The sequence below is a fragment of the Opisthocomus hoazin genome, chromosome Z (assembly GCF_030867145.1).
Source record: "Opisthocomus hoazin isolate bOpiHoa1 chromosome Z, bOpiHoa1.hap1, whole genome shotgun sequence".
Lineage (NCBI taxonomy): Eukaryota > Metazoa > Chordata > Aves > Opisthocomiformes > Opisthocomidae > Opisthocomus > Opisthocomus hoazin.
Window position 1 is genome coordinate 91,196,241 of NC_134454.1, and position 13,652 is coordinate 91,209,892.

General features: G+C 44.4%; 1 protein-coding gene across 1 annotated transcript; it reads left to right on the top strand.

Moving 5' to 3' along the window:
- Positions 1-6,571: 6,571 nt before the first annotated feature.
- On the top strand, positions 6,572-13,407 carry LOC104328494 (signal peptidase complex catalytic subunit SEC11C). Its single transcript, XM_075410717.1, has 6 exons — positions 6,572-6,786; positions 8,027-8,136; positions 9,029-9,178; positions 11,327-11,446; positions 12,710-12,767; positions 13,198-13,407. The coding sequence occupies exons 1-6, from the start codon at positions 6,745-6,747 to the stop codon at positions 13,249-13,251; spliced, it is 534 nt and encodes a 177-aa protein (XP_075266832.1). The 5' UTR covers positions 6,572-6,744; the 3' UTR covers positions 13,252-13,407.
- The last annotated feature ends 245 nt before the right edge of the window (positions 13,408-13,652 follow it).

Here is a 13,652-nt window from a genome sequence, read left to right on the forward strand (position 1 = left end):
CTGGGTGGAACCTCTCTGGGGCTGGTGACCTCCAGGGACACTGCCCACCCACGAAGAACACAGAGAACATTTCAGAGCATTTCAAATTCAAGCTAAGCGGTTTTAGGCAAAAGCTTTAGCAGTTTTCATAGGAAAAAGAAACAAAAAATCCCATAAGCCATCTCAGTGTTCTCCCCTCCCCAGCAAAAAACAAAAGCTAACACATTGCACACATTCGTAGTTCACCAAGAGATTGTTCTTGAATAAGGGTTAAATATTTCCTTTTGTTAGAATTTTTTTAAAACTTCTTTTCCCCTCCCCTCATTTACTCTTGGGCAGTTTTAAAATTAAACTTTTTTTCAAGTTACTTGTGGGGTTTTTTCCTATTTCTGGGAGAAAGGGGAAGGAGAGGGAGCGATCAAACTACCTGGACATTCAGTTGAATTTAGCAAATAATGTTACCTTTTCCTTCCCCTTCCTCCCAGAAAAAAATTATTTTCACAAATAAACCATTCCCTGAAACAAATCTACTCAGCTGTGATCAGATTAGCTATCCAGATACTGGGCTGCAGAGCAGACTAAAAATGTTGACTCATACATTTAGAAATACAACCATGCAAAGTGACATTCTCGTTGAAAACTGTGCCTATGAATAGATCCTTGCCAGCTACCAAGACAGATAATAAGATTCATGAGAGAAGTTACAGAAGACAAAAGCCATGAATGTTCTAAAGCAGTGGTCTCCAAAGTGGGGTGTGAGCATCCATTGGGGTGCAGGAATAAAATATTTTTTGTATCATTAAAAAATACAATACAATACAATAAAATAAAATGAAATAAAATAAAATAAAATTTTTAAAATGTTTATTTCACCTTTATCTCATCCTTTTTTAAAATTTTTGTGTAAGTTTTATAATGTGCATAATATATTTGTACAGTAGAACATTTATGTATTTTCTAAATAAATATAGAGATATTGGGGGTGCATGCTCAAAAGTTTTTACTGATAAAGGTGTGTGATCAAAGATGTTTGGAGACCACTGCTCTAAAGAAACACCTGCCTCCTGGCTCTGTAGCATGACCAAAAAAGCTTTTACAGCGGACACTGTCAAGGCTGTTTTTGCAACAAACACTTCCAGGCCAGGAGCTGCTGCCAGTGCTGCAGGGGGGACCAGGAATCCCTTCCGCCGGCAGCCCCAGGAGCCATGGCATGGTAAAGCCCACCACAGCTCCGCGCCGAGCCCCAGGCCCCCGTCGGGCATCGCCCAAGAAGGCATGAGGCACCTGCGCTGCTCCCGACATGTTCCCAGTGAGGAAAGGCTGCATGAGAATGTGGAGACCCCTTTGCCGGCTGCAGCCAGAGCAGGCGTCGGCAGCAGCCGCCTCCTCAGCCATCTCTCCAGTGGAAGGTGCCACCCTCCACAACTTGCTTCGAACGGGAGAGCACGGGAGCTCTCAAAGGCTGCTTACAACAGAATTCTTGCTCAGATGTTTTAAGTTATAAAACTCTTGCTGTCCGGCTAACACTTACCCTTAAAGCAAAGAAAGGAATTTTATTGAGATAAAGAGCAGATAAATTTGGATTGCCATACAAAACCAAAAATAAGACACGACGGCAAAATAAGAATGCCCCTTGGAGGCAAGCACTGAAAACAACACATAAATCAGAGCCTTCATGAAGCCCCAGGGAAATGTCTGTACTTTTTCAGTGACTGAAAAAAAAGCCTCTCAGAAGAGTGAGACTTAAGCTAGAAAGGTCCATTAATAACCTCAAACATGAAGGCCCAGATTTCCACAGTGACAGGGCGTTCTGAGAGCCCTGCCTGCTGGGTGCCCAATTTTAAGGAACCTTAATGGGCTTTCAAAGGCAAGGCATGCAGTATTATCTGAGACTACTTGTGTGGTCTAACAGAAGCATCTGAAATTGCTTCCAAAATCACTTTCAAGAGCAAAGGTGTATGCCTGGGTTCATATTCCACTGCACTGTTTTTCACGCATAGAAAAAAACAACCCTTCAGCACATCAGTGGATACTGCGTATGCAAAAACGAATGAGACGGAAACGCTAAGATAACAAAGCCACACATAAAGCACACAACAAGGCGGACAGAGGCACCTCAGACTCCCTGCTGTCTGCCACAGGAGAGCTGTTCGCATCCCTGTCTTTGTCAGAAACACGACTTCATGCAGAAGTAGGCAACTGAGTCAGGGCTGTGTTCCTGGCAAGCTGGCTATGCCAGCTCATACTGTCAGCTCAGCTTTGTGGCTCAGGGAGTGGTATAAGGTTCAGAAATTGATTCTTCTGAGAAACTGAAGAGAAGGAGACACTGGGACTAGCGTGGAATCCCCTGCAGATTTGATCAAGCGCATCATATTGGGTGCAAATGTGGAGTAACAAGATCTGACAACAGAAACCCCTGGTCCTGCACAGTTCCTCTGACAACAACCTAAAGGTAATGGGAGGAAGTAGTAGGATCATGATCCTGCTCACGGACACGGTAAAAGAAAATCAAACTGAGGCTGGCTGAGAAGGTGAAGAATAGCACTGTCTGCAGTGCGCACATGGGCCAGTGCTGCTTCCAAAGTCATGGTTCAAAGGAGGTGCGGTTAGTGAATACCCAAGCTGCCTGTTGACATTCATACTTCAGTCGCCCTCCTCTGAAATAGATCCCTTCCCTGACACATCTTTTCCCTTTCAACACTGTTGCTTGGCAGCAGAGCAGGAGCTTCCTTCAGAGCAAAGGAGGCACTTTCCACTCGCTCGCTCTCAGATGCAACTACTCGTACAGCTTAGTGCTCCAAGCATCAGAAGAACCCAGAGGCGAGCGTGGTCCTGGTGCAGCGGCATCCTGTTGCTTTTGGGCAGCACTGTGTGCATTACCAGCTGCGTTAGCAGCCTGCTGAGCAACAGCAGTGGGAAGCAGAGAAGTTCCAAACGTATTTGGACAAGAGTGCTCACTGGGAAGTCAGTTATTGCATTTCTTCTGTGCTTTACTCTGAGTGGCTGCAAATGGGCTTCTATGGCTTTGCCTATTAACCCACATTTTTAAGCTGAGATGCAAGGTGCTAGTTATTTGCCCATGACCAATCCCTTTGAAAACAAAGAGCTATTCAAATATTATATATACAGGTAGCGCAAATACGTGGATGTTTGCAAAGGTCTGGTAAATCAGCCAGAATGTCAAGAGCTACATTTTTCTGTGTACTAAAAAATTAGCATAATTTTCTAGCTGCAGATCTCCAAAAGATCTACTGCACAAATATTGAAGTCAAACACCCAGACTATGGGAAGATTTCAAAATACATGTAACCTTTAATAATGTAAATCATCCAGATGGTAAAATAACAAAGCCACCAACACAAGTGTGGGTGATATCTAGCATCTGTGGAAAAGGAAGAAAAGCATGTTCCTAATATGTTTCCCTCGACTCATCATGAACGATGGGTGAGTAAAAGCATTTTCTGAGCTTTGGAACTCTAAACAATAGCAAATTGACAGGCAAAGATACTAGCAAAGATACTGTGGTCTCAGAATTAAGTGTGGGTTTGTGTCTCAGACGAAAGAACGTCGCACCTTTGTGAACAAAAAAACTAAGCAGCTTCAGTCCTACCAGGTCTCAACACAAAGTTGCCACCTTGCTTTTCTAAATTGTCCATACACTCGCTCCGCTTTCTCCCTCTACTTGTTACAGAACTAGATTTTGTCACCTGAACTTCCACTTTTAATTCTCTTTGTCAGGCATGACTGTAAGGAACTGTTCTAACACTGACCGGTCTTTGTCATTCACTTTTTCTCAGATACAGCCATTTCCCTGCTAAATGGCTTGTCTTTCAACTCCAGAATTCCTGTATTCCTACTTGACAATAGGCAAGAATAATTTTCTGCCTGTTTTGAGAATTAGAGCACCACCTGCAAATAATACTCAGGGATCATTCTCCTGTCGCAGCCATTTGCCTTCATTCTGTGTGTTGCAGCATTGCAACTCTAGTCTAGGACGCAAATTGTCAAAAAAGTGTCAAACACCTATCATAAAATGTAAACATATAATTACATGCAAAGTAATGTTGAAATCTATTCTACTTCAGTAGGAATTTGGGTGTGGTACACAGTGTTTTGGAACAAAAGCTGGTTTGTTCTGGGGTTTTTTTTATATTAAGGCAAGTATGATATTCTGCATTAATATAATGAATTATTTTAATAGCTAAAGTGAAATGTACATCTGCAACCACAAGAAATAACATAAAGATTTCATTCCAATGACCAGGTAAATTTAACAAAGATTTAATAGTCAGATTTTTTACCGTTGCCTACGAATTACTGCTCTAAACTCAGTTCTGGTACCCTAGCATAAATTAGTGGTATGTTCAACGAGGTTTTTAGATTTACTCCAGGTACAATTACTTCTGGTGTAAATGAGAATTTGGCGCTTTTTTGCTTGAAAGGCACAATTTTCTGGGAGAGAAATGTAATTAGACAACGGGTAGCTTGTGTGTTTTATATATTAATTAGTAGTTTTGTGATCACCATTTTCCATTTGTATAAATATCAGACGTGTGGGCAATGCATGTCTGAGAACAGTCATTAAAAAGCAGGATTTAGCTAGCACTGAAAAGGTTCACAGGCTCATAAATAACCATGGGTTCTAAATCATCATCACAGCACACATCTAACAACAATACAGAAGCAATTGACAGTTTATTCACCATGAAGAGACTCATTTGAAGCAGGAGAACATGTGAGACACTCCGAGTTCTTTTAAGAGAATCAGCAATTAGCTACTCTTAGAGGAGCAAATGAAAAATCAAAGACCTGAATGACTACTCTGTTACAGGAACAGCTCTCCTATTTGTGTCAGGGGCAGAAGGTAACTAACAGGTATCTGGACTTCTCCCAAAGCTTCACCAAACTACTACCTTTATTGTTCCTTTCCTCTGTCATATATGGACACCTCGGTAAACTATGCAAAAGGACTCAATACATCATGGAAGATGTATGAAAAACAGTATGTGGCTCCAGATTTTGTGGATAACAGTCACCCACAAGAGACCGTGATTTGGTGAACACAGAAAATCGACTTCAGTATGATTTTATCTTTTGAATATTTAAAGTGTGTCAGAGAAAACTAACCTGGAATAATGTAAACTTCGAGGTAACTCCTGTGTCGTAAGTAAAGGAATACTGGTGCCACTGAAGGAATAATCAGGTGAGAAGATCAAGGATCTTGTCAAGATAATGCCTAGCTAGTGTCCTTGGAACCTTGTTTCCAGTGTCCATGTGCCATTTCTGCCCATTCATGGTACCATTACACGTTCCTCTGTGCTCTCATGCCAGTTCTGCCACTCTTGGTCACTCTTTCCAACTGTTTGCTACCAGACAGCCTTGAGCAGCTTCTGGCAAACTGTGGAAACACCTTTCCAGTGCTCCTTCAGGCAAACAATTTGCTTCCATTTATCCTAGTAGCATGTCCCTGTGTTTTGTTCTCCTGTTGCCGTTCCCCACCTTCAGGAATGAATTGTGAGCTTGGTGAAAACCGCACTTGTTTGGTTCCTCACTCCTGGGAAATCGGCACGCTCTGGGCAAGGCACCCAGCGCAGATCGGGAAGAGCCTTCCGGGCCAGCCCTCGCGCACGGGTAGGTGCCGACTGCCCGCAGACTGTGGTCTGCTTGTGGAGCCATGCAATGGACTGCATGTGGGAGAAAAGGCAGTTTAGAAACGCTCCCTCTTCGTGATCCCCACCTTTTTTATCTGGAAGTGTTTTTACATGGATTAGCTGAGAACGCAGCCCGTTGCGCAGTTGTAAGGGCACGGCCACAGCAGTGCTAGGACAAGCGGCCTCACGGCGGGCAGAACGCCTCCGGCCGCCATTCCCGCCCAGAGAGGGAGCTGCAGAGTCACCCCCGACCAGACCCGGCTCCCTCGCCGCCTTCTGCGGGGCCACACGTTGTAAACCCATCAGCTGCTGAGCGCAGGAGGGCGAGGGCGAAGACAAGGCTGCACGCTGGAACGGAGAGCTGCGGACGTCAATCGAACGGCGGCCGGGCCCGAACAACGGCGGCCGGCCCTGCCCCCTCAGCCGCCGCGCGCCCCCTCAGCGGCCCGCCACGCGCCCCCTCATCGGCCCGCCACGCGCCCCCTCAGCGGCCCGCCACGCGCCCCCTCAGCGGCCCGCCACGCGCCCCCTCAGCGGCCCGCCGCACCACGCGCGCCCGCCCCCCTCCTTTGGCCCCGCCCCGGACCCGGCCCCCCTCCCGCCCCGCCAATGAGCTGCGCACACGCCGCGGCGGCTCCGGAGAGAGCTGGCCGGCAGCCGCCTGACCCGAAGGGGGTGGCTCGGGAGGCCGTCGGCTTCGCTCTGTGTCCCCACAGACGAGTCTGACTCACTCCGCCGCACCGTGGGGGTCTCGGAGCCTGCCGAGAGCCCCCTTAGGCAGCAAATTAGTCGGGCACGGCCGGCGGCAGGAGGCGAGGGGCCTCGCCCTCAGGGCCCTTTGCCGCGTTCCATGCTGGGAATCGTAGTCCGACTGGCTGACTAGCTGCACCATGTGGGCGGGGCAGAGGGAGGAGGGAGACTACAACTCCCGAGGAGCAGCGGGGCCGCCCGCGCCGCCGTTCTCCGGGGCCGGCGGTAGTTGCGGCCAGCGGAGGGGAGCGGGGCTCGAGCGTTTCTCTGCGCGGTCGCCTCTGAGGAGCTGCCCGGGAGGGCGCCGGCAGCGTCCCGCCGCCGGCTGGGCGCGGCCCGGCCCGGCCCTTCCCGGGGCCCCGCCATGGACCTCTTCGGGGACCTGCGGCGCATGAACAAGCGGCAGGTAGCGGCCATGGCTCGCCGGGGCCGGCCGGGCGGGGGGCGCCGGGGCCTGCGGGCCGAGGGGTGGGGCCGGGTGCGGAGGTTCCGGGGCTTCGGGGTTCCCCGGGGCTGGGGCGGGCCGGGGGCCCGGAGCCGTGCGACCCGGGCCGGGCTCCTGGGAGAGAGCAGGGCCCTCCGCCCGCCCTGTGCCGTGCCGACGGGAGGCCCGCGCTCTCGGTCTGCCCTTCCCCGCGGGGGTCGGGGCGCCTCTCGGGCCCGGGCTGCGGGCCGGGGGGGGCGGGGGGCCCGTGGCTCGGGACAGCTGTCGCGGCCGTGTCCGCGCCGTGGGAGCGGCAGCTGAGCGGCGGGAAGGGGCCTGCAGGGCTGGGGAGGAACCTCTGGCTTCCCGGCTGCGGAAGCTCCCTGGGTCGTTTGGGGGTTTTTTAATGTCTATCAGTCATTCTAAAAAACCGCTTCAGAGCAGATTCGGAAGCTGGACTGATGCCTGGTTAAGCGGGTCGTGTACTTGAATATCGCAGCGCGTCTGTTTTCAAACCAGAGTGGTGGTCTGGGAGCTGCTGGTTCCGTGTCTCACATCGGTGAGCCCCACGACAGGTGGAGAAGGGCAGGGTTATTCTCCACCAGACCGTCTTCGCATCTTGCCAAGGAAAAAAAAAGGAAGCAGCGTGACAGGAGTGTGTCCACTGCTGTAATGGCTACCGAAGCGATAGAATTTTGGGCAGAAAGATAGTCAAATTGCTAAACTGTTTTCCATATAGAAGATTTTTGTCTGACAATAGCAGGAAATGATCCTTTGTCCTCTCCCTTCTGCTCCCACAGGTCCTCTTCAAAGTACAAAGTCTGCTATTACTGATCTTACACTATTTTTTATGTGTGTTTTGGATATCTGTGAGCTCACATAGGAGTTGGGGATGTGTGATCAAAATAGATTTGATCATTTGCCATATGGCCTGCATAGTGAGTTCACTGTCTGCTAGCACTAACACGTGGGAGCATTGCACAGGTGCAATTAGCCAAGATAAAGGCACCCAATGCATTAAAATTTTATGCTGCAGTGTGGTTTGTGTGGTTGGATTGCCGATACAGCGATCTGTTCCACGAGGCTTCTGGTGGAATACAATTTAACGTAAAAGTCCACGTGCCTGGATCGTGATTCCGTGTTGCGTGTGGGTTGAAATGCTGTATTGTGCTTCTGGATACAACACAGTAACTTTTAAAACCAATCTTCTTGTTTCGTATAGCTGTATTACCAAGTCTTAAACTTTGCGATGATAGTGTCTTCTGCCCTTATGATATGGAAGGGGCTGATCGTCATTACTGGCAGCGAAAGCCCTATTGTTGTGGTGCTCAGGTAAGTCAATGTAAAGGCTTTTTTTGTTAAAGTCCAAATATTGTTTTGTCCTTTGTCTCCTCCCCTTCACCCTTGGACAGATTTGCAGTTTGAAGTCTCACCTACTTAAAGAAGTACTCAAACACTTACTGGTTGCTAACTCTGGTTTTGGACACTTAGCAAAGGCTGCTTTTGTACTTGCAGTCCAGTTTTCACTGAAATGTGTAGAAGCAGTAGATATGTGGCTTATAAAGATCCAGTTCTGCAGGCCCCTGGGTGCTCATCAAATGCATGGGGTTAATCACGTGTTCATGGAAGATTCAGCCTTACAGAAATTGAATGCATGTCAGTAAGGAACATATGCAGTAAATAACAGTAGTTTAATGGCAGTCATCTGTCCATGTTATTAGTTATGGAATCTGGAATTGCACCTTAAAGGTTGTTACCAAGAGATACTAAGGCTGACTTTGAAAAAAGACATGGATTTTCTGAATGTTAGTAGTAATCACTGATGTAAGCATAACTCTTGCTCATGTTAGTTAAACTCTTTCTATGTATGGAATTACTTCCAGTTGCACTTCCCGAACCTTTTTTTCTTGCTTTTTGCTAACAAATTGGTTTTCTGAACCAGAATGGCTCGTTTTGTTCCTTCCTCATAGCTACAATACTGTACCTTTCTATACAGGTTCTTTCGTGCTTTCGTTCTGGCAGTAAGAAAAACTTCTGTAGGCTGGCTCAGCTTGGGACTTACGGAGGTTTAGGTTGTGTTAAATGTCTGTGTAGTGTTACTGAATGGGTGAAGCTACAGATATCAGTTAAAATTGTGAGTTTATCTGTAAGAATTAATTGTTTTAATTATTCTTCTTTCATTTACCATAATGCTAATTAACTCTCTCTTTCTTTTTGTTTGTAGTGGCAGCATGGAGCCAGCTTTTCACAGGGGAGACCTGTTGTTCTTAACAAATTTCCATGATGACCCAATCAGAGCTGGTGAAATAGTTGTTTTTAAAGTTGAAGGCAGAGACATTCCAATAGTTCACAGAGTAATCAAGATACATGAAAAGTAATGCAGCTTGGCGTTTTCCTTGTTTCTAAGTACAGTTTTCTTCACCATGACTTTCACTTACATTTTAATTTGGTAGTATTTTATGAAAAAGGCAAGTGAGGATATGCTGTAAGTTAAAACTCATCTCTAGGATGTGATCCACTTCTGTCCCCAGTTCTGTGGTGTGCTTCTTGAGACCCTGACGCATGTCCTTGGCGAAGTTGCTCGGGTTCGAAGTAGGTAAACCTGTGCCAGAGTCCAGTGACACAATCTATACACGCTATTTTTGCCAGCAGTAGCAATATGTATGGGAGTAGAGTGCGCTTCTGTGCAGAATTGGGATTTTGGTTATGAGAAATCGCTACTTCTAAAAGCAAATCTCTGAAAGACGGAGAAGATTCAGAATCAGAACTATAGATGAAGTCTGGCAAGTATCTGATCTTTGCCAACTGAAGTTTTCCAGAAAAGAGGCATGACTCAGAATGAAAGAAGAGATTCTTACTCCCTTTGTGTCTCTTAGTCACAATGCCAGCAGCAATTCATGCTCAAATGCAACAGGTAGATTACTGGTTTTTACCTTTATTGCGTATGCCTGGTATGATAAACAGTTCCTTCTGAAACAAAGAGAGGCAATTCTGTTTCTAATTCTGCACAGCAAAAAGCTAACCTGGCAGTGGCATGGATTGACAGTTTGCTCCTCAGGAGGTCCTGGCCGTGAACTGACGGTGTTTCATCTTTTGAGTAGTATCTTTTCTTCAACATGTTTTTGAAGTAAATATATGTATCCAAGAATTAACTCCTTTTCTTTGCTAACACTTAATCTGTCTTCATAAAAACTCCTTGGTTTTTGATATAATTACTTGCAATTAGCAGCTTCTTGAGCAGAATCATTTTGAAGACTGTAAACTTTATTTAAATGGGAGTGTTGATCTGCAGTCTTGCATCCATTATCTGCACATATGCCTAGTGATGCCTAGCGCTTGACAGGGAGCGAAACACGGCAGGTTTTCTAGCAGCAGTGGTTAAATTGGGTTGTGTGGTGTAAAGTACTTTATTTGAAACGGTAGGGAAGGGTTATGGTTTGGGCATGTTCAGGGTTTTAACCCTGTGTTCCTACAAAAAGGACTGAGCCCCCTCAGTGGGCAGGCAAGGTCAGGACATGAGCTCCCGCTCTGAGGGAGCAGCCTGGCTCTGTGAGCTCTGCGGGTGTCTGTCCGTGGTGGGAAGCAGGGCCACCTCCTCCAAGGTTGCTTGGCTTTCTCCACACAATCCCTTAAAAACCCCACATAGTGTTTTGTCCACAGGATGTTATTTAGAGACTGGTTATCTGTGTTGTTTTTGTTTGCCATGTTGATAAATGTCAAACACGAGTAAGGTTTTGCCTGGAACTCACTGTGGTGTTTAACAACTGATGAGCGACCTAAAAGGTGTAGTGCAGTGTTAGTGACAAAATACTGAACCTGATGCAGAATTGCAGCTACTTTAGAGAGTCTTCAACATTTATGTCCATCAAAAGGAGGACAAAGCTCTAGTTTGGCATAAATATGATTACTAAGAGTTAAACAAGTGTATAGAACTTAGAGGAAAATTGCCTAAAGCGTTGTATTATTATAACACTTTCTTTCATAAGGGAAGATTTTTAGGGTCTACCTCATCTGAAATTTGTGATTCAAATTCAATTAAATTAATTCTCTAATGTGTGATGACTTCACAGGATCTTATTCCACAATTTGCGTAAACAAACAAAACCCACTCAAAAAACTCTTAGTAGGGTATTATTCAGTATTTCCGAGTTAAATTTCTGTTCTGTTGAAAATGCAGAGGGTCGGGGTTTTTTTTCCCAGGTAGGCACATACTGCTTTTGCTGAGGAAGTTTGGTGCTTGCTCTGGATGGACGATATCCCTTTCATGTTCGTTGTGTAATTGCTTACATCAAATGACAATCTAGGAGTGTGTTAAAAAGCATTTCTTGTTAAAATCGATTGACTCTGTCAGTAAAATCTGTAACCTTAATGGTTTAATGGTGTTTGTCAAATAAGCAGTACAACCAGGACTACAAGTAAACATTGTTATCTAATCTCGTAGCACTTTTCATTGTGCTTTGTAGATGTTAATTGAGGTTTTTTAATTAAGTGGTATTTAGTTTATCACCTTGTTGCCTTCTAGAGAAAATGGGAACATCAAATTTCTGACTAAAGGTGATAACAATGAAGTTGATGATAGAGGCTTGTACAAAGAGGGTCAGAACTGGTTAGAGAAGAAGGATGTTGTTGGAAGAGCCAGAGGGTAAGTAATGCAAAATGTCTGTGTTCTTTGTAACAAAAATAGAAAATTTAGAATTTAAACCAGTTCTGCTGTTGGCTACATGTATGGTATTTTTTAAATGTCTTAAATAAAATAATAATTTAAAAAACTACTTTACCTGGAGAAGTTGCTTTCTGTAGTCCTTTCACTGATGTGGGAAGTGGAAATTAATTTTTAGGAAAAAATGGCACACTTAACAAATAATTCACCAGTAAATACAAAATTAACCACCTTATCCTTGTAATTGCTAGAAATTACTAGGAAATTATTTCCACGTGCTACAGGAATTCTACACAAGGTTTAAGCTTTTGACTTTATCCCCTTCCCCAGCTGAGATGAAATCTCTTAAGATTTTTCTCAAATAACTCGATTAAATTTTTATCTAAGGAAAAAAAATACTTTGCATTCAGATGCGTGTTAGTGAGAAGCATAAATGATTGCTTTACACTGTGGTTATTTGGAACACTTCTGCTTAGAGCCTGTGGCAAAGTGTTGTTTGGGCTGAGAGTCTCAGACGTGCCATGAGAAGCTTGGTGTGAGTTCTGCTGTGTCCCGTAGGCTAGGCTTAATGTCTAGGCCAAGCCCAGTGGGAAGTGGGACTTCTTACATCACGTTGTGTACTTGTGTGTTTGCTTGCCTAATTTGAGTTCCATAAGTTGTCATAAATACAGGGTTAATTTGCAAAATTGTACAAAATACTTTTCTGCAAGATATTTATTTGCTTGATTTTTTTTTTTTTTTAAGATTCTGTCCCTGTCTTCAAGCTAAATAAAAAGAAACAGAACAAGTGCCCCTCTGAAACTTTAATGGTGGAAGACTGGGTTAATTGCTAATTTAAAATACTTTCCATATTAGTCTGAACCCTTTCTGTGTTAGATTATATGGCTTTTGCAGCTGCAGAACAACAGGAGGTCCTGAAAAGCAGATTCCCCTGTATTGTAGGATGTTAGGCTTTTGCGGTACCCCTCGTTACAATGATAGTTACTTGCCATTTCTGGGATCCATGTGTATTTTTAATGCTATGAATAATACGCAGGAAGATGAAGCATGGGAGGAGAGGGAGATATGAGAGATCTTGCTCCCAAGTTTTTATGAAATATGTATTGTCTTTAAAGCTCTTGCTGTCTATCTGAATTTTTTCCTCTGAAACCCATTACCTGAAATGCTCGAGACTGAGTAACATTGAAACATTTCCACGTAATATTTGAGGGTTAATTTTACATTGATCTGTTTTGTCAATTACAGATTTTTGCCTTATGTTGGTATGGTAACTATAATAATGAATGACTATCCAAAATTTAAGGTATGTATCCAGACATTTTGCATACTTGAATTTAAAACTATGAAATAGCAAGTAAAGGTGGTAAGAATCTTGCATATAAGAGTACATGTTAATAAATTTATTTCTGTGGTTTGATACCTAATGTAAAATGAGCTGTGTTTTCTTGCTCATTTTAGCTTTTCTGTCATCCAGTAGAACTTAGTATTTGTAATCATTTGAAAGCATAATTTATAGGAATATCGTAAGTTAGATGTATACAGTTGCGATGTCTATTTACAATGAATATGGTGACACTGAAGTAGTCCTGTAATTCTCTAGGAACACAACTCAGTAATTGTGTACTCACCTGTAAGGTTGGAGAGGACATACTTTGAACAATTTGTAATTTCAGAGCTTCTATGAAAAGAAATTATAATCAGTCTCAGTCTTTATTCTTTGTTTTCTCTTGCAGTATGCTCTTCTGGCAGTAATGGGAGCATATGTACTGCTGAAACGTGAATCCTGAAAAGAAAAAAGGTCACGTTTCCAAGAATGAAGTACAAAGTTAAATATACAGGGGGAAAAAACCTAATATATTTCAGATGTTTTCATTTCTGTATACAATTACAAAACTGTGCAAGCTTTTGTCTTGTCTAAATAAACTGTACAACTGATGAGTAGAGCTTCTGGCTGTTGGTTAATTATATAATGGCATATTTACTGTCATAAATGGATGCTGGTTTCAGGTAGCCTTTTGCTTGTTTGGAAGACGCCGACTGTCATATGGTAAAGCTGCTCACGGCACTCCTTGACATGCTGTGTTTCTTGTAAGTGGCACTGCACCTGAACCCACTTTCTCCCTCCCGTTTGTTCATGTTTTTTGCTTGGTTATTTTGAATCTCTGTCAGCACCCGCTCTTTTCACGAC